Here is a 21,307-nt window from a genome sequence, read left to right as displayed (position 1 = left end):
TCCTTAGAGGACATTCTCAAGCGCCCTGTACAGGAAAGGGTGTTGTAATGTTCCTTCCAGACCTTCTTAAGCATTAAATCTATACCTGAGACCATCTGGAAGAGAAAGTGGCCACCACTTAGGTCATAATTCAAGACTTTGATCATAAGTTAAAACTAAAATTCTGGTCACAACCCCAGTTGTTCGTATGTTATGCTGGTCATAACTAGGGGGTCCAGTGTGCTGTTTATGAAATAAATTGTTCTCTAACAGAAGCATATGTGAACTGAGGTATTACTGTATCTCTTTCTAGTGTTTGAAATTTGTATCCTTCAAAAATTGTGTTCATTTTATTTACATTGTTGATTTAGTTTGCTCATATTTACTCACAGAAGTCGAGTTTTTATATGCAATGATAGCTTTTTTATATCACTTTCTGTCTCTCTGTCTGTCTCTCTCTCTGTGTTTGTACTTCCCCAAATATTTGTTTTGTATTTACTTGATTGCTAATCTATCATGATCATTTCCTCACTTCACTTTACTTTTTATTACAACTATGTATTAATAATTTGCTATTCTTTACTTCTTAAAATTAAAACAGACTACTTGCTGCTTTACATAGAAAGCAGTAGAATAAACTTGTAAGTAATAAATGTGAATTTCAAAAACAGGTGACAGAGATGTTATAACTGACCAAAACGCAAATCCTAACATATCTAAATTATTCATTCATCTGAAAGTATCAACTCAAATCAATGAACTTAATTGTAAACTTAATAATGATATTTATCTGAAACCTTAAGTATTTGGAAATCAGGTACCACATTCTCAGTAAGTCATGAGATAGATCAAAAATCATAGAGAACACTGTCCTTAGTTTTCATTAAATAAAAGTGAAGATATAGAATAAAATGAGATGCAGCAAAATCATTGATTAAATTAATTCATAAATGAAAAAGTACAAAGTCACCAAGGTTTTTAAAAGCAATATGTAAAAATATTGTAAATTAGTTGAAAGTAAAGAGAAAATAAACACATCTGATTTATTATATATTGATGTTAATCTTTTTATATTCATTGAGCAATAAATTTGGAGTAAATGTTTTTATGTTCCAGAATGATAACACAAAATAACATAGTACAAAGCATCCATACTGTTGTGGTACTTAAAAAATAACACCATCTTCTTCTTGGTCATGAATATTCAACAATCACTGCTGGGATCCACAATTCAGAAGAAACATCTGGGCCACGCGCTTACGAATCACCACATTTTTTACCCCATAGACAACAGGGTTGAGAGCAGGCGGCAGCAGAAGGTAGATGGTGGACAGGAGAATGTGAGTTGGGGGAGCAACATGCCCAAAACGGTGGCTGAAGAAGGAAAAGAAGGCAAGGATATAAAATTCAAGAAACACAAAAATATGAGCTGTGCACGTATTGAATGCTTTGAGTCGTGCTTCCTTTTGCTGTAGACGAAAAACAGCCTGAAAAATCAGGGAGTAGGAGATGAGGATACAAATCATGTCAAATCCCAGAATGCTGAATCCCACAAAAAGACCACAGATCTTGTTGACTCGGGCGTCTTCTGCGGCCAGCTTGACCACGGCCATGTGCTCACAGTAAGAGTGGGCAATGTGCACAGAGTGGAACACATGCAGCCTTTTGATGAGGATGGGAAGCAGACCAACCAGCACCACGGCGCGGGTGGCCACCGCTGCCATCAGACGGCCCAGGATGGAAGGTGTGAGGATGGACGTGTGTCTCAGAGGATCACAGATGGCAACGTAGCGGTCAAAGGCCATCGCCAACAGAATGCCGGACTCCATGCACTGCAAAGCATGGATGAAGAACAGCTGGGTGAGGCAAGCATCAAAGGCCATGGAGAAAGACTGGAACCAGAAGATGGCAAACATCTTGGGAGCGATGGCTGCACAGAGTCCTATGTCAGTGGCTGCTGGCACAGCCAGGAAGATGTACATAGGCTGGTGCAAGCTGCGCTCTGCAGGGATGACGATGAGCAAAATGATGTTTCCCAAAATTGCTGCTATGCACACAGCAAAGAAAGGAAACCCAATCCAAAATTGCACATGCTGCAGCCCAGGAATGCCAATCAAGTTTACAGTTGTAGGGTTCAAATATGATACGTTCATGGGTTTTATAGAGGTTGATATTCTGCCTTCCTTTGGTTGATTCTGATTCCTGTAGAAAAGAATTTGGATGGATAGTGAAAAGGTCTCAGCTTTAGTGTCTTTCAGCCATTTTCTTTAAGTTATCATTGACTGCGTTCTGTATTGAGAAAAGAAATACTGTGCCTCTGGTGCTGGCTTGACCATAGTTTCATGAAGTCTTATAATACATTTCATGTTAACAGAAGCAAAGAATTATGAGGAACCTGTAGTAGAACCATCTAAAGGGAAAAATTTGAAAGTTCCAGAATCTCTCTCTCTTTCTCTCTGTCTGTGTCTCTGTCTCTCTCTCCCTCTCTCCCTGGCTCTCTCAGGACCCTTGAAATGAGCTTCCTTTGCAGGACTTTTTAGATTTCTCACTAAATTGCTAAATTACCAAGTTGAACTTCTCTCTCATCTTTCTGTGCTACCACACCAGGCCCCATTTTACTCTTGTTAAAGACAGAGAATACTGATCTTTTACATTTTCCCTGACTTACTTCTAGATAGATATGTTTAGAAAGTTTCCTTTAGTTATTTTTTGTCTCTCTCATTCTAGTGAGAAATACACTTTGTCACACTTAGCAGTTGTTGTGTGAAACTTGAAGGCTCCAAAGAAATTTCTTTCCATTTACCCGATAGGCATCATGATGCAATGACATACAGCCTCACTGTTCAGATGCCCTGCTGTGAGCCCAATGTCAATTTTGTATTCTCAAATGGAATCTGATAGAGAAGAATTTATCCACTCAGCTCTTTCATCAAAATATGAAATAATCCCCTGCTTTTCAAGTCACTAACTGTCACCTCTAAAGGAGATTGAAAGGATAGTTTTCTTGCAGACAGCCATGAAAGGTGGCTTTCAATGTAAATTATGCCCCTTACAGTAGTTTGCTCAGTTGAGTAAAATAACGTAGAAGAGAGAAGCTGTTTTCACATGAACTTGGACAGCAAAAAAAGAATACAGGGATATAAAATTTATAAAAATGGACAATAGAAAATACAGCATGCAGTCAAATGCAGATACTGGCTAGTTTTAATACTAATGAACAAACTGTGGTCAAAATAGTCATAAATATGGGTTAAGGAAAAAACATTCCTGTGTAAAAGAATTTTCTTTGATACTTACATATAATATTTAGGGATATAGAGTGGAAGAGATGGTGCAGAAAGTAGACAGTGCTTCTAATAATAGATTTTATTATTTAATTGATGTGATTTTCTAGAAATTATAGAAACTGAAAAGGAAATAGATACAGTGTTATTCAGTGATTCCTAATAGTTTAATGCTATAAGTGGACATTGTACTGTACCTATGAAATTCGTTATAATGCCTTTATATAATCACTTGCCTAGTGTTTAACAAGTACTTAAAGTTGAGTTAAAAATCAGAAAGATGACAAGAATTGTTTCTTTGTATCCATTTACCACTTTTAAAGTATAGCCCTTACCCACAGTCTATTTATATGTAATATAGACACTGACTTCACTTACACCAATGACATAAATTATAGAATTATTTGCAGAATAATTTATACACTTAATACATGGTATGTTATGGAGAGCTTGATATGGTAACTTATGAAAAGTCTGATATTTTCTCCTAATAGAAACAGGCTGTGGAATATTAGAGTAAGTAAAAAAATAAACACAGAAAATGAAAACTTCTTGATGATAGAAATGAAGAGCACACCATGTGAGGAGGAAAATTCTAGAACAAAGAACTTTCTTCCGTCATTTTTATATATAAGATCAACACTCCTCCCAAGCAGTCATCAAAAGATTAAAATTGAAATAAAAATGTGACATACCAGTTCGCAGATTTTTTTTGCAAATAAAAATGGTCAAATTGCTTAAGAAATACTTTTGTAATAATTACCTGTCTTTTCTTGGTTTAGTAAGTATTGGGAATTGAATGGGAGAAATGTTTTTCTTTAAGCCATCTCTTTTAAGAGACAAGAGGCTATAAGTTTGATGACCTCAGTTTTTAAAAATAATCTAACTGCAATCATGGAAGGAGTTATCTTGATCCGACTGATAAGGTAGAAAAGGAAAATATATGATTTCTAAAAAAGGACAGAAGAAAAGAGGAATGTGGAATGCTTTTCTCCTGAAGTAGGAAAGATGGCTCTGCTGGACAAATGAATTGGACAGGAAATTGTTTCAAGAAATAATACTCTCTTGTCTTTTCACAAATATCTACATTACTCAGAAATCTCCAACATTTATGGAGAAAGCAACAATAGGTTGCCTTTAAATTACACTTTTTATTTTTTCATTGTTATTTAATTTTTTTATTTAAAAAATTTAAAAACTGACAAAACACCAATGAAGACAAAATCAAAACAACACAAAAACAACAAAAATGACACATGACCAAAAAACAAAATGATAGAAATTTACAATGGGTGTTATATTACTTACTGTTATTTTAATGAAGTTGTTCAGTCCTCTAGACAAAAAATGGAAGATAGATCAAAAATCAAAGACAGTAACAAGTAAAAAAGAAATAAAGAAGTGAATAAAACATTGGAAATGATGCAGAGCTTCACCATATAAGATGGTAAGAGTTCAACAATGGTTCTTATACTGCATACTGTTATTTTCAAATCAGTCATTCTGATTACCAAATTCAAAAATGCAAAATTGGTCAAGAAAAAAGAAAATTTTAAGCATTGACTGTTCCTGATGCAATAAACCACATCAGCAATACACCTATTCCAACTATCCTTATATATACATATATTTTGTTTTGAATTTTATATCATTTTTATTGCTCTCTATGCTATTTTGTTTATGTATTTTTTGTTATTTTGGTTTTTTAAAATATAAATTACACTTTTTCATTTTCAAAAAAATGAAGGAATATTAGTTGGAATTCAATCGACTATAATCTAGAAAGCTGGAGTACAAACTTGCTTATGTCATTAGTTACTTAGAAACCAGAGATACATAAAGATATTAACTAAATACCTGTCAAAATATTGGCAGTTTAACCTCCCTAATTTATTCCCTTATATATTTGTTTTCCAGCAGTGGGGATGGAACCCAGGGCCTTTGCACTGAGCTACATCCCTAATATTTTTCTCTTCTGAGACATGGTCTTACTTCTAAATTGCCCTGGCGAAGTTTGAGCTTGTGATTTACGCAGTCTGCTGGGATGGGATTACAAATGTGTGCCACCACGTCCAGCTACTTCTTCTTTGCAAAGAAACAAGTCATAAATACAGAGGGAAAAATCATAGCCAAGGAAGTCATTGAGGAAGGCAAGATTTAACATCCCCTTTTTATCAATTTTTCCTACCACAGCTGCCATCCCAGCAATTACCCATATTAGAGGCAGAAAGTTACCCGGCGAGCTGACCACTGGTCTGGCACATGAATAGGTTGCTTGCATCCATTTGTTTGCACCCGAAATTCTCAGCACATGTATATATTAAGATCACTACTGTCTTTAAAGGTTGGGCTGGTCCCAGAGCATCATTATCTTTCTGATGCCCCTAGAGTCTCATCATCCTTCTGAACCCCAGGGTTTTTTTATCACCTCTTTTGAGCCCTGTAACATGGAGCAGAAAGTTTTCCAATTATCACAAGAAAGTTGTCTCCCAAGATTAAGAACTAGGAGATATCTGGTTTTGGGTCACACTCAGAGGAAGGTCTTTCTGAATTATCCTAGAAGTGAGAAAAAGTTAATTTAAGGATGGAGATTTCCTACAGTAGAGAAATGAAGAGCAAATATCTTTTCTAAACCTTTTCAACTGGACAAGCATGAAGTACCAAAGAAAGAGTGATTGTTATAAATACCAATGTTGCTAGTATTATTACGACTGCAGAATAAATGTTACTCTTGGTTCCAAATATTTTATAATAAATTACAGGTTTTATTTGTTTGTCTTTGTTTTTTATTTTTTAATTTTTATTTTATTTTTGTTTTGTTTTGTTTTGGTTTGGTTTTTCTCCGGTACCGGGAACTGAACTCACTACCTTGCGCTTGCCAGGCAGGCGCTCTTGCCGCTGAGCTAAATCCCCAGCACCTGTCTTTGTTTTTTATGATGTCATGGACTGACTCACAAGTGATTTCCACATAGTAGATAATACTGCTTCACTGAGCTAAAACGCATCCACTAATTTTACTTTTGAGTGAAATTTAAATAAATTATTTTCAGAGACAAGTTTCTCCAAACAATCCAGCTTTTCATGAGATCGTTATTGTTTGGTTGGTGTTTTGGTTCTCAAAATTTACTTGACTTGGAGAAGAGAAGCAATGTTTTCAAGTATTACCTATGACCACCTTCATTTCCTTTTGTTTTCTCAATTTCTTCAGAAATGTATTAGTATTGGAGGGTTTTTTTTTAATCCATTTCACTAAGTTCCTCAAAGTCATCTCATCAATTATCTACTCTTTTTGGTAACTACCCATCTCCCTTATATATACCTCATGCATACACAAATGTTATTATTAAATCATTGTCTCTCTTTTCCAAAAGCAATCCAGAGACTTCCCATTATACATGATATTTAAATTCTAGTGAAAATTGTTTAGATCCATATTATTTTTCTCACATATTATATTAATATGTTTTTATCTTTCTCTCCACTGAAAATTTCCATACAAAAAAATACCTATCTACTTAATGGCCAGTGGTTGCAGTGTTTCATATTTGCTCAAGTGAAACAAGTATGCGAGTCCACAAAAAGATGTGTATGGTAAGTTTAGAGCAGCTTTTAAATACTAAAAGCAAAATTGAAATACCTCAAATGCCTACAAAAAGACAACAAGGTCTTAAGAATTATATCTGATGAGAGTTGACATGCATATACAGCTGAGTAAACATCAACTCCAGAATAAAATCCTGAAAGCATAATACTTGAGAAATTCCTGCTATGTTCCATTCCAGTTCTTTCCCCATCTCCCTTCTTCACTCTGGACATCTTGACATCTTCTTGTTTTTATTTTTTGCCAAAGATAACTTTTCCCCTTTCTTAGATTCCTTTTGAATTGAATCCTAAAATGCAACTTGGAATGAATTGAACAAACAGTGTAGAGACATATTTTAAATCCAGGGACTGCATTAGCAACAGAATTCATAAAACAATTTGCAGGGATCTATTCCCACTTAAATGATATTACAGTTTAAATATTTTGTAGAATATGCAGGACACGAATCCAGAGAAGCCAGCTGTGTTCAGAGTGAAAACTCTGTTACACATACATATATGAATATATGTATATATTTATGATAAATATATGTAAATAACTCAATTCATGAATGATTTTTCTCACAAAAAAATCAGTTCACTAACATAAGTCTCCAGAAACATTTTGCTTCCCTTTGCAAACTCCACATTGGGTGATGAACATGACTGGGCCGTCTTCTTCAGAATCATGGGGAAAATTAAGTTCACAAACTGAGACTATACATATTAACACATATATACATAAAACATCTTTAACATGGTAACATCATTAATATCTTTAGCATATTATTAACTTTATTCTATGTAGGAGAGACAACCTTTGATAGGCTATTGACCGTTAACAGAGGCTCAATGTAGTCATATTTTCATTTTCATTTTGTTAAAGTCAGTCTGAAAGTTATTTGATATATGAGTTTAATAGGAAAATGTTGTTGAACAAAAGTAGATTTAACAGTGATTGTAATCATTTAAGCAAGAGATACTGTGCACAATTTCTTGGATCAAAGGATATATCAGAACTCTGTCTTTTTCCATCTATCATTTTGGGAATTTTCTCTATTTTCCATTTATAAGCCATGAAGAGTCCATTTAGTGATCGCCAAAACTTCTGTGTCTACTTAAAAAGCTTTGCATTGCTTGGAATAAAGGCATTGTCTGAGTCTGGATTGATGTCATTTAAACAGAAAACTCCTTTAAAAGGTATGTCATAGGGCAGGAAGAAGCCAAGTTTTCAATAGTGCACTTGAGGAGCTAGAGGGCCTTCCTGATGTTCTATGCATTCCTGGTGTCAGACCTGCAGAACAACCTCTGAGTTTGATAGCTTCTTTCATGAACACATTCTCTATATTACAAAGGGCACTTTTTCATGGGTCACATATTGGAAGTATAAGTTTTTCAGTTTCTTTTCCCTATAAAATTGCAAAGAGCCTGATCCAAAAATCATGTCTCAGATACACACACACACACACACAGAGAGAGAGAGAGAGAGAGAGAGAGAGAGAGAGAGACAGAGAGAGAGAGAGAGAGACAGAGAGATCTGTGGTTTTTCCTCTCATTCACACTCTTTGTTAGTACCTGTCTTCAGTTTACACATTTGTAGCATGTAAATCATTTCTCTTTCTGTTTCTCAGTTGAAATAAATTTGTCCCCACTAAAGGTATGCATTATGGGAAATTAGCAGAAATTAATGAGTACATTAGGGATAAAAACATTCATTACAATCAAAACAAGTGATTTTCAATCCTCTGATAAAACCCCATCATTATGAAAACAAAATTCAGATTTTATTTTACTCTACAAAGAATGGCTGTGTTCAGGAACTCAGACAACAACAACCATTTCTGAGGCTGTGAGTTGGGAGAAAAAAACCCTTGTACTTCGCTGGTGGGAATGTAAACTAGTATGACCACTTGGAAATCAATATGGAAAAGAGTAAAAGTAGAAATTCCATTTGACCCACCTGCATCTCGTCTGAGAATCTCCCCAAAAGACGTAAAGTCACCATAGCACATTGACACATGCATGCCTTTGTTTATGGCAGCACAATTCAAAATAATTACAGTTTAGAAGCAGCTTGTGCTTACCAGTAGAGGAATGGATAAAGAAATTTAGATAGATGATGATGATAATAGGTAGATAGATAGATAGATAGGTAGATAGATAGATAGATGATAGATAATAGATAGATAGATGACATATAGATACTGAGAGATACCTGCTAAGGCATAAAGAAGTATAAATGAGTTATTTGTAGGAAAATGGATGTAATTTGAGACTGTATTGCTAAATAAATCAGAAAGTTAAATATTAAGTGATTTTTCATATGTGAGAAACACAAAATGTAAATAACTAAAATAGCAAAATGGAAGAGATGACAGGAAACATGAGGTAGACCTTGTGGAGATTGTAAGAAGGCCTGGGGATGGGAGAAGGAGGGCCTAGGGGGGAAGTGGAAGTAGAAATGATTAAGATGCCATTTGTAAGCCCATTAATTCTTCAAAATGAGTATCATTATTATGTTTCCCAATCCTATGATGATAAAAATTTAAATATTAAAATGCCGGTGAAACCACTCAGAGAACAGCAGCATGTTCCTGGCACTAGATACCAATGAATAGTTTGATTTTTCATTTTAAAGATATGAGAAGAGATACAAAATTTTAAGAATGCAACACAAAAAAATGGCATTTCTAAAGAGCAAGAAAAGAATTTAAGAACTATGTTTTTGAAGACAACTTTTTACCAGAGAAGTTTTGTCACAATAGAGAATTCTATAACATTTGAACTTTTATCAATATGTACCACCCTACAATCAATTATGTATGCCGTCATGATAGGTTTACAGAATGAACCAAATGGTTTGGGAGTATTGCAAACTCTGCAATCTTTTTCATGCGTAATAGTCTTGAATTTGGAAACACGGATATGGATAAGGTGGTTTATTTGAAAGACAATCTCTGGCAACACCATGAGAACTTAGTAATGAAAGATAAAGAAGAGAAAGACAATAAAAGATTTGTTAATATGACGCTATATTCTGAAATTAAATTTGGATGATGGTTACAAAACTCTGTAAGTATATCAAGAGTGAAGAAATATATCTTTGATCTGGTTGAGGTAGTTCCTCCCTCTCTACCTGGACATTTTAGCAGATGTGATAACTGATTTTATCATACCTGAAAATTTAGTTGATAGTATGGGGAAATATTTGATTGATTTTTAAATGCCATTATTATCCATGGATTTCTGACCTAAATACTACTTGTGAACATGTTTTCTGATTAATGTATTCAATTTACATAAGCCTTCTCAGTCATTTTATGGATAAGTTTATTAAGAAATTCAATATCTAATTTTTTCATGTAATACCTGCCTCTGGTTTTGGTGCCAGTGTAGAGCTGGCTGCAGGAAATGAGTCTGAAGGACAGAAGTGAGGAATAAATAACATGTGGTACCAATAAATCCTTGTGAAAGTAGGGGCTATCATGTAATAAAAGTAATACTAGCAAATAGGTAGTTAAATATCAGAATTAGAAAATCCTGACTCATGGATCAAAACCTGAAGAATTATATGGCACCAAAATGTTCCTATTTATCCAAAATATAAATATTTTTTCCTACTGTTCTAAAGACACCATTGTCAAAGTAGAAATTACATAGGGGAACCACTGGGTAGGAATATATATTTTCAGAATGTCTCAACTGATTTCTGTATGGTCATTTACCAAGTTCATTTTGGGCCGCCAGGGAAGAATGTATATATTGAAGAAGAGCTTGAAATACTTTGTAAAATTTTTAATAAATTCGAGTTACTCTTTCTTCACAAATATTTTCACAACTCCTTCCCGAATTTGTTTTGCCCGGACCCCATAAATAACTGGATTTAAACAAGGAGGAACAACTACATACAGGTTAGCAAGAAGGATGTGAATGGAATGAGGAATATTTCTACCAAACCGGTGTGTCATGAAGGAGAACAATGCAGGGGTGTAAAACGCTAAGATGACACAGACATGTGAAACACATGTACTAAGTGCTTTGCGCCTGGCGTCCCTTGAAGGAAGGCGGAAAACAGCTTGCAGGATCTGAACATAAGAGAGTGCGATAAGGATTATGTCTAAGAAGAGTGCTGCAATGGTGAATAAACCATAGACGATGTTGACCCTTATGCTGGCACAGGCCAGACGTGCGATGCCCATATGTTCACAGTAGGTGTGAGGGATGATGTAGTGTCCACAAAAGGGCAGTCGTTTTAGAAGAGGACAGAAGGGAATCACGAGGAGGACCGGTCTGCCCACTACAACAGAGGCCATAATGGCCACCACCTTATTGGTAAGAATACTGGTATATCTTAGTGGGTAACAGATGGCAACAAAGCGATCAATCGCCATGGCCAGGAGCACAACTGACTCCATGCCAGTGTAGGTGTGGATAAAGAACATCTGGATGAGGCAGCCTTCAAAGCTGATCTCCCTGAGGTTGAACCAGAAGATGCCCAGCATTTTGGGGATGGTAGAAGTGGAGAGGCCCAGATCAATCCAAGAGAGAAGAGCAAGGAAGTAAAACATGGGTTGATGAAGACTCTGCTCAGTCCTGATCACATATAAGATTGTGAAATTCCCCACAAGTGCTATCAGATAAACAGCAAAGAAAGGGAAGGCAATCTAGATGTGGAAATTTTCCAGACTCGGGACACCCAGCAGGAGGAAGGCAGAGGGATATAAGGCTGAGGCCGTGTGGTTCACGGAGGACATCATCCTGTGGGGAAGTCCTGGAAGATACTCTGCTGTCTTCAGTAGTTCTGGGGAGACACAAGGCAATATAGGGTGGCAGGATAGTCTATGTACAATAGCATGGCAATTGCATCCCCAACACAGTAAAAGAAGGACATTAGTGAATGTTAACTGAGATACTTAAAGCATTGACTATTTAATATTAAAATAAGACTGTGAAATTTGCAAGCCATGTTTTCTGGTGATAACATGATATAATGATTCATGGTTGTCTTTAGCTCATTCTTTTGTTAATATAAATTATCTAATGAAAACCTCTCCAGGAACTAGATCAAATACCTTGGATATTGCATTGAGCAGACATTTAAGGAAAACTCTGTGAATTGTTAAGCAAATATAAAAGATTAGAAGAATTTAGGGAATGAATGGTCCAGAAAATGTACAATCACAATGCAATATGTGTCCCACAGTCCCTCCTCTCTAGGTCTGATCTGATCTCTCTCCCTACCTAACTGATACTATGTTCATATTTTGCTACCTATGAGACTTGCTATGCTTTGGCTGATGAATCAATTATCAGTATTTTTGACATTTAAATATTTGTCTTTTACAATAAAATTGAATAATGCAAACATTCATTTAAATAAAGGCAGAAAAATATTTAATAAAATTAAGAATCCAAGTATGATATTTTAAAAACAACTTTAAATAAAGTAGATAAAAATAAAATCTGCTTGGTTCGATAAATACAAATGCAGCAAACATAATAATGAATGGTTAAATGCTGATTTTTCCCCCATAGGAATGAGAAAATGGAAATAATATCAATTAGCATTATTTGACATATTACTGAAATTTTATTTGACATGTTATATTTGACATATTACTGAAATTTCTAGCAAGTTCAATATATCAAGAAAAAAGAAATAAGACATCAGAATGGAATAAAAAGGTTTCTATTTATGAGTAACATGAACTTATGCAAACATTTAGAACAAACCATTTAACATATCAATTAGGTAGTCAAAAGAATCAATAAATTCCATACAGTATTAATCAAAAAATTAAAATTTGATGAAACTTAGTCATATAATTTACAATGCAATAAAATTTAAAGTACTTAATAGTAGACATTTAAATTATAGAATCTTATAAAGTACAAATTGTGTGTTAATATACAGACACTCTGATACATAAACCTATATATAAACACATGTATACATACATAAGGTATCCAGTGAGAAAATTGAAATATGTTAGGATGTTAATTATTCCAAGATTAACAATATGTTTATAATAATTTCAACCAATACCAAATAAACTTGGACACATTTTGAAACAGTGATAAGTCTACCTTAAGTTCATTAGAAGAATAAAATGTAGGGGATATAGATTAAATTATTTCAGACTTGTAAATCTAAGGTACAAGAACAGGTTAGTTTTACATAATTCTGGAAAAATAAGTAAAAGAAGAAAGCAGTAGATACACATACTGAATTTAACTTTCTCACCTTTATATGTTTAACATAATTTTTATAAAAGGACCAATGTAGTGATCAAGTAAAGATAGAAAAGTTGGTTCTAAAAGTCAGACCATGAAAATGATTATGTATATTTTAAAAAGAACCTTAATTCCAAATTTGCAGTACATGTAGAATGATAATTACATCACGGATGCAGATCAAGAGTTTTAAAAATTAAAATTATAATATCTTTATAATTGTTGGTATCATTTGGAAAAAATGGACTATATACCACAAGGGAAATAATCATAAAAATAATATATTATGTGACACTGGGTAAATGAAGCATATAAATTATATTAAAATTTGTAAAATCATTAGTTATAAGTCAGATACATTAAACAATTAGTGACATAACTTTACCCAGCCCCTACAATGACTAAAGTAATAAAGCATACAATGCCAAATTTTGACACAGCTATTGAGCATGGTGTTCTGTTCCAAACCATGTGAAATAAAAATATTAAAATTCTGGCAAATTGTAGTGGTTTCTTCTGCGTTTATCAACACACCAAGCCAGTCCTTGTACACATCAGTTGAATGTCAGTGGCTTACTCAGGAGAAAGAAAAGCATAGAAAGATCTGTGCAGCTATGTCTGTAACAGCTTTATTCATAACGGCTCCAATGTGCCCAGCACACAAACAGACATCAATAAGGGAACAGATGTTCAAATTTGGAATGTTTATATAGCAGATATTCACTCTTTAACACAGATGGATTAATTAATTTGAATGAAAATACACAAATGAATATAAAATCACTATTCTGAGTTAATGAATGCTACTAATTCACAAAACATAATTACTGTATTATTTATTTATTTATTTATTTATTTATTTATTTATTTTGAGACAGGTCTCACTATGCAGTCCAGACTGGCCTTTAACTCACTTATGTAGCCCAGGCTGGTCTCAAACTTGCAACAATCCTCCTGCCTCAGCCTCCCAAGTGCTGGGATTATAGGGGTGCACCACCATCACCGGCTCTGTATTATTCCATTAATATTAAGTTCTAGAACACAAAATGTAATTAGAGGTTCAAAGTGCCAGGTGAAGTGTCACCAGGGATCAATTCAAAGATTTCCTGGAAAGGAACATAAGTGAGTGTTTTAAGGTAAAGAAAGGATTCTCTGTCTTTGTAGTGGTGTAGAATACGTAGGTGTACACATTCCCCAAGTCTGTAAAGATCAGATTTGTGCATTAAATGTGTGTAAATCTTATGTTTAAAATCAAATTCAAACAGGAAATCACAAGAAAGTTGATACTTGCTCTAACTGGGTGATGGGAGTATATGATTCTCTGTTTAGTATGTGTTTTTCAAATGCTCCATAATAAAATGGTATAAAGTATAAATTTAACCAAAAGTAATGTAATTACATCATATAACATACTATATAATTTCATAAAATATTCAGTTTTTGAGCTTATTTTAGACAGAATAGTTTATTTGAATAAAGTACAGATATTTTATTCAATTAAAGAAACAATTTTACAAGAAAATTTCAATATTTTATAGTTCATTAAAATCACATAAAGCAAGAAACTTAGGTTAAAACTGAATAGTATGTCAGATTGCAAAATATAGTAAATATTCTAATTAAAAATAAGTTAGAGTTAAGGACTCAAAATACTCCCTTTCACTTGGAACACATTTACCCACTGTTCTTGTAACTTTCTGAGCAATCCTGGCCACTTTCCTGAGTGTCTTTGTTTATGTTCTCCTACTGGCTAGAGGTCCTGAATCAATTCAAAAATCTTCATTATTCACTGTTATTCTGACTTTGAGGAAGAGCCAGAAGTTAAATAGTGCAGCAATGCAGCATATAAGATAGATGAGAATATATAATAATATTTTCATGAAACTGGTTTTCCATGGGGTGGTACTTGGAAGCAGCAGTGTTCACTATATTTTGCTTGTAATTCATGAAGGGACTCATTCAAGAGGACAAAGAAAACTGCTTCAGAAAGTATTGAGAGTGATTAGGTAAGTGTATAGGAAGTGAGGGAAAATATTTTGTGGGCATTTAATAACATTGTGTCTTCTACTGTAATACATTTTTAAAAATTTTAATATTCATCATATATTTTGATCATGCCTCATATTCTACATGATTTCTGTAAAATCAATTTTTACCTTTATTTGTGATATTTTCCTTTTTATTTGTACCTCTGAACATGGCTTTGCACTCTATCTGATTCTTTCATCATCAGGAAAAAGTGATCTGTTTTGATATTTCCATTGTGGTGACTGTCATTCTGAGCTTTCACAGATTCGCATGCATAACAACATAAACTGTTAGATCAGTGGTTTAAAGCAAACACCAATAATACATAATTATATTCATTCTTATTCAGCCTCAAGTGATTCAGAAGCGGAGCATCTCAACAAAGCATTCCTGTGATTTATTCTCGACTGGAGGATGTGGGATTGATCAATGATCTAGCCTTCATTCCCAGTACCACCGCACCATCTTTTTCAGTAGTTGTAGGAACCTGAACTTCTGTGAAGCCCTCATGGTTAATACGGTATCATGTCAGCACAATGCTCTCAGGAGTATGTGGTGCACTTGCTGAATGAGGTCTCTTCAGTGCGCAATATGAACACACTCTTCCTTTGTCAAAGTTCATTTTTCTGCTGTGATTGGAAACTAGTTCACTTGAGGTTTAGGGCATTTGATCTTGGGAATCCTGACTTTATGTTCTTCATTGTCCCACTTACTAATGACCTTAGATAAATGATTTTGTGAGCCTTATTTTATTCATCTGTAGAGGTTGAGATAGCAATCAAATCAAACTTATAGGGCTTTACTGACAGCAAAAAACTATGCTACAGATATCAGGTGTCTAATAAAATGTGTTGAAAATGAGACTTTACTGTTCCCTTAAGAAACTTCTCATTATTGTTATTCATGGGTATGATTCTTGGTATTAATATAGTATTTCTTAAAAACCCAACGTCTTATTTATAGCAAATAAAACAAATCTATCACTCTAGAAGGGAACACATGAACTGGGTGCAATCCACTTAGTCCAAGGTAAATGGAACTCTGTAACTCAAATATAAGTACTCAAATGACAAAGAGAACAAAAGCACTGTCTCTGATTTCTGAATACAGATCAGGACATAGGTAGAACAATACTGGTATTGCTGCACACCAGCCCAGAGCTCAAACGCATCCCTAGTCCTTCCAGCTAGCAAGAGTCAGCAGCTATTTCCAAGGAATCACTAATGACTTACACACATATGGCTCTGAAATGATGGCTGTCCATGCCCTTATCTGCAGGCACATTGCCGCCTCAGTGGGGAGTCAGTGCTCCCTCTCTATGGTGGTAGCTGAACCACGTGGAGCCCAGCACTTCCATACGGGCTACATCTTTAAAAATACCTGATATGTCTTCCACAAAGTCTCGTCCATGTTGGCTGTTCTGGTTTATTTGCTCCACCTCTCTGATCCTTTATGGGAAAGAAACCAGAAATATGAAACAGAACCTGAGCTTCCTTCCCAAGGGCAGTGTCCTACACGTTCTGCAGTGTCAAGCTGACCTACCTGACGAGTTTCCCTATGTATGTACTTCTCCAGGTGAACCCTTTATGAAGAGGAGGTAGCTCCCCAGAGAGGGTGTCCCAGGTCAATCTGTTGAGGGACTGAGATTCTCTGAGAGCCTGGGAAACAAATTTGAAGCCTATCAGCTGAAACCTACATCTAGCAAACTGGACCCCGGGGGTATTGTATCTCATGGATACACAAATTGTTTATGGGATTCATTTTTATTTCCAGTTTTTATATCCATCAATTTTCTACAGTTAATTGTGGTTCCTTCAAATGTGTAATGTACTTTGTTTATCAAATGTATGTTTAATCATCTTTCTTTCATTTTCCTCACCAAATAGCTGCACTCACTAATTTACATAATATCATATCAAATTATATAATATCATCTCAAATTATATAATATGGAAATAACCAGTTTTCTTAATATTGGGTTATTTAATAGTTATTTCTACATTAAGTCTTAACTGACAGAGTAATAAAATTATCCTGAAACTCATTCTTTTAAATTTTGTGTAATACATATAAAGGATATGACTATGCACATGTTATATCTTGATGTATTATCTAGTATGAAATACATAAAGACCAAATATTTATTAAACCAATATTTATTAAAAATGTAAGTGGTCAAGACATAGTAAATGCTATTTTAGTTGTAATAGTACTACTTAATTTTAGTGTCTTTCTGCTTATTAAATAATTATGAGACCCTTCTTATTCTTACTCTGTGTATATGACCAATTTTCATATTGGACATTCATATACACTGATCACTGATGTGGCAAGATTTTTTCCTATAATTTGTTCCACAGATTTTTAATATTTGCAGGTTGTATATTTTTATTTACTCATGTGGGAAATAGGCACTTGCATGCCACTTTATAATTTTACTTATAGTAATACAATATTACCATTAATATATTTCATTAAAGTTACATTGTGCTCTTTTTCAGAAAAATTTGAAGTACTTGTACTAAGAACAATTCTTGGAATATATGGAAGCATAGTGTGGGTTTACTTTCTCATTGGTGGGCTTATGAAATATTTTATTACAACACTGATAGAGAAAAATTTGAGTTCATGTGTTTTTTGTCAATGGGATTACCTTTTGATTGTTGCTTTTATTTTATGCAGCAATGTCATCTTTACTTGCTGCTTGGTTTTATTAGCTCTGAGCATTTATCTTATGCAATAATTTCTCTTTCCCTCTATCCACTTTCTCTTTTTCATTGAGCCTCTTGAGGCCAGCCCATGTGGCAAGATGCTATCATAAAATGGACTGGAAAAAAACAGGGTGTGTATCTAAAATTTTTCTGAAATTATACACCTCTTAACTTTGAGTAGTATTTTTCACTGGTACAAGAAGGAGTTTGCCTGCTGTTTATGCATCCACATGGCCATGAATAAAGCATCTGACTCTCCAAAAGGAAGTGTCATAAGGTCTTCTCCGCGCTTGTGGCCCGTTTCCTCTTTGCTATGCACTCTTTTCCACACCATATCATTGCCTCAGTTTCCTCAGCAATGTGATAGGTAACTAAGTAGTATTTCTGGAATCAGATATAAGAATTGAGCAGGTTAATGCAAATTATTAAAACTGTACCAGGCTTGAAAAAATATGTGCTATCAATGCTTATTATCATGATGCCTGTCAATTATTAACTTCTTGTGCTTCTTCAAGCCATTCTATTTTAGTTATCATCTAATTGTGGCCATATGTGTTTTGTGGTTGGAACTATACTTATACTGAATATGCATTCTTTTTATTTGTGTTACTTTTTCTCATTCTCATAAATTTAAAACTTTTAGAAAAAAGGAAGGATAAAAAGTTATGTATGTATGCACAAGATAGCTAAGATAATTATACTACTAATTTGTATTAGTTCATTGAAAAGAACAGCTAGTGTTTACACTGTTTGATCAGTTTTGCATACCTGTACCTGGTAACCTCAGCAAGTATTTTGAAGATACCAATGTGTGATATAGTAACCATTATTAATTTCCTATCATCTTGTTTTGAAATTTTGTATCATTTTTATTGACTGTCTCTTTAAAATAAAAATTTTTTTAGAAATAATTTTACAAATCCACACAGAGGATGCCATCTTCCCCAGATATCATAATATTGCAACTTTTGTAGTAAAGACTAAGGTCCACTTTGTCTTATGTTAACTTCCTGATCTCTGGAGTCTAAATTTCATAATTTATTCACGAATGGTCTAATTATCCTCTCTCTGATCTGCTTAGTTCTGACACCATAAATAACAGGGTTCAGAGCGGGTGGGATGACAACATAAAAGTTGGCCAGAAGAATGTGGATGTACTGAGGAACATTTCGGCCAAAGCGGTGGGTCATAAAGGAGAAAAATGCTGGAGTATAGAAGGGCAGCATGACGCAGACGTGGGAGCCAAAGGTGCTGAGTGCCTTTAACCGCGCATCTCTAGAAGGTAGGCGAAAGACAGCAGGTAGGATCTGGACATAGGACAAGATGATTGCTATGATATCAAGCACCAGGAGAGAGATGGCACATAAGCCGTAGATGATGTTGACCTTGATGCTGGCACAAGCTAGGCGGGCAATGCCCCTGTGCTCACAGTATGTGTGGGGAATGATTTGATGTCCACAGAAGGGTAGTCTTAGGATGAGCACCACAAAGGAAATTGCGATAGCCAAGGGTCTCAGGAGGATGATCAAAGCTATGGCTGACACCATCTTGTTTGTCAGGACCAACGTGTAGTGCAGAGGGTTACAAATGGCCACATAGCGATCATAGGCCATGGCCACAAGCACAGCTGACTCCATGCCCATGCACAGGTGGATGAAGAACATCTGGATGAGGCACCCCTCAAAGGAGATTTCCCTCAGTTTGAACCAGAAGATGCCGAGCATCTTGGGGATGGTGGATGTGGACAGACCCAGCTCGATAGAAGACAAAATGGCCAGGAAGTAGAACATGGGCTGGTGGAGGCTGCCTTCAGTCTGAATCACATAAATGATGGTAACATTTCCCAGAAGAGCAGTCAAATACACAACACAAAATGGAAAGCCAATCCACACATTGACTTCTTCAAGGCCTGGGATTCCCAAAAGAAGGAAACTGTAGGGATGAAACTGGGTGTTATTAGGAGGGACCATTCTTCTATATCTCTTTTATAGCTGGACAAATAATAAACCTAATTGTCATTCAATGAGATTCTCCAGCTCTTCTTTTGCAATGCATGGATTTCCTATAAAATTACATAAAAACAACGCTTTTTATAACTAACAGCCAAGCCCATTGTGACATAATTGTATGACTTTTATGAAAACTACATGCTGCTATTCTTTCATTTCAATAAAGAAAATTAGATTATTTCACTTATTTAGGTATTAACACAGGGTAATAAAATTTTAGCAAGAACCAAAAGAATATTAGAAAAAAGGGCAATATTTGGTATGCAGAAAGGATCGTGCACAGTTGACCTTCTTAAATGAGTTCTATATAGCTTCAATATTTAAAAGTCACAATAAAACATGATTTTGATAAGATTTCACTGTGTATATTTTGTTTTCTATTTTAGGCAATAGACATCTCATACTGAATCAAACCAGTTTGGAGGAAGAATTTTCACACACAATCACATTCAATTTTTAAACCCTTTGGGAGATGGCATTAGTAGTAAATGACATAATTCCCCTTTAAGTAGGTCCTATATCATACAAAAAATGTACTACTTGAGGATAAAATTTATATAGTAGAAATAACGTTAGCATTAGTCTTTATAGTTGTGTGTTTAAAACAGCATGGTATACAAAGATGAAATTCTAATAATATGTTTCTGAGCACCATTAGAAATAGAACTCTAGATAGTCTCCAGGCTAGCATATGAGGAAAGCAATCTTCATCACTTTATGCTGTGTGAAGTTTAAGTTGATGTGGTTTAAGTTTATGTGAAGGTGGTTGGAGATTTTAAAGCATATAAAAATTCAAAGCAATCATACTAAACATTGTCATCCTGTGTTTACAAATGTGGAATATAGTGTGTATTCATAATCAATGTCATTATTATTTCATATTTCATCACAGAAACATCTGATCTTAAAATACTTATTAGCTTCACGTTCTGTTCAGGGCCACTCATCTTCCACCATTTTCCCCACATACTTTTACTTTCTGTAATCAGCAGATACACTTGTTCCAGCTTTCAAAAATTGAGCTCTAACTTTCTCTCAAACCACACATTGTACTTTTTTCAAACCCTCTCAAGTATTTTTCCTCCACATTTTTACCACCATTCTTGTTTTTTTTTAAAAAGTAATCCCCCCAAAGTTGTGAGTTGACATTGTTGATATCATTGGCATTTTCATGATGATTACTAATATAGAGCATTATTTCATGCATCTGTTGGCTATATGTCTGTCTTCTTTACAGAAATGGATTTGTCCCATTTAACCCAGCTATCCCCCTGCTGGGTATTTTCCCAGAAGATCTAAAAACATCATATCACAGTGATATATGTGCACCTATGTTCATAGCAGCACAATTTGTAATTGCTAAAATGTGGAAGCAACCCAAATGTCCACCCACCGAGGATTGGATCAGAAAATTGTGGTACTTTTATATAATGGAATATTACTCAGCTGTAAAGAAAGATAAACTTGAGGCTTTTATATG

General features: G+C 34.7%; 2 protein-coding genes and 1 pseudogene across 2 annotated transcripts; all 3 read right to left on the bottom strand.

Moving 5' to 3' along the window:
* Positions 1-1,190: 1,190 nt before the first annotated feature.
* On the bottom strand, positions 1,191-2,778 carry LOC102028738 (olfactory receptor 52A1-like). The gene is made up of 2 exons (XM_005380480.2): positions 2,717-2,778; positions 1,191-2,181 (listed from the first exon to the last, which is right to left on the bottom strand). Exons 1-2 carry the CDS (start codon positions 2,776-2,778, stop codon positions 1,191-1,193), a joined length of 1,053 nt encoding a protein of 350 aa, XP_005380537.2.
* Positions 2,779-10,654: 7,876 nt separating this feature from the next.
* LOC102024894 lies at positions 10,655-11,599 on the bottom strand (annotated as a pseudogene).
* A 7,250-nt stretch (positions 11,600-18,849) lies between these two features.
* LOC102024553 (olfactory receptor 52E1-like) lies at positions 18,850-19,788 on the bottom strand. Its single transcript, XM_005380068.1, has one exon. The coding sequence runs from the start codon at positions 19,786-19,788 to the stop codon at positions 18,850-18,852; it is 939 nt and encodes a 312-aa protein (XP_005380125.1).
* Positions 19,789-21,307: the final 1,519 nt, after the last annotated feature.

Source organism: Chinchilla lanigera, unplaced genomic scaffold (genome assembly GCF_000276665.1).
Source record: "Chinchilla lanigera isolate Chin_1 unplaced genomic scaffold, ChiLan1.0 scaffold00013, whole genome shotgun sequence".
Classification (NCBI taxonomy): domain Eukaryota; kingdom Metazoa; phylum Chordata; class Mammalia; order Rodentia; family Chinchillidae; genus Chinchilla; species Chinchilla lanigera.
Note: the sequence above shows the minus strand (reverse complement) of the source record. Positions and strands in the feature narration are given on the sequence as shown.

Coding starts and splice junctions, on each gene's coding strand:
- LOC102024553 (XM_005380068.1), bottom strand. CDS start 19,788: ATGGTCCCTCCTAATAACACCCAGTTTCATCCCTACAGTTTCCTTCTT.
- LOC102028738 (XM_005380480.2), bottom strand. CDS start 2,778: ATGGAAAGAAATTTCTTTGGAGCCTTCAAGTTTCACACAACAACTGCT. Junction 2,182..2,716: donor ACTGCTAAGTGTGACAAAGT/GTATTTCTCACT, acceptor TCTTTTCTACAG/GAATCAGAATCAACCAAAGG.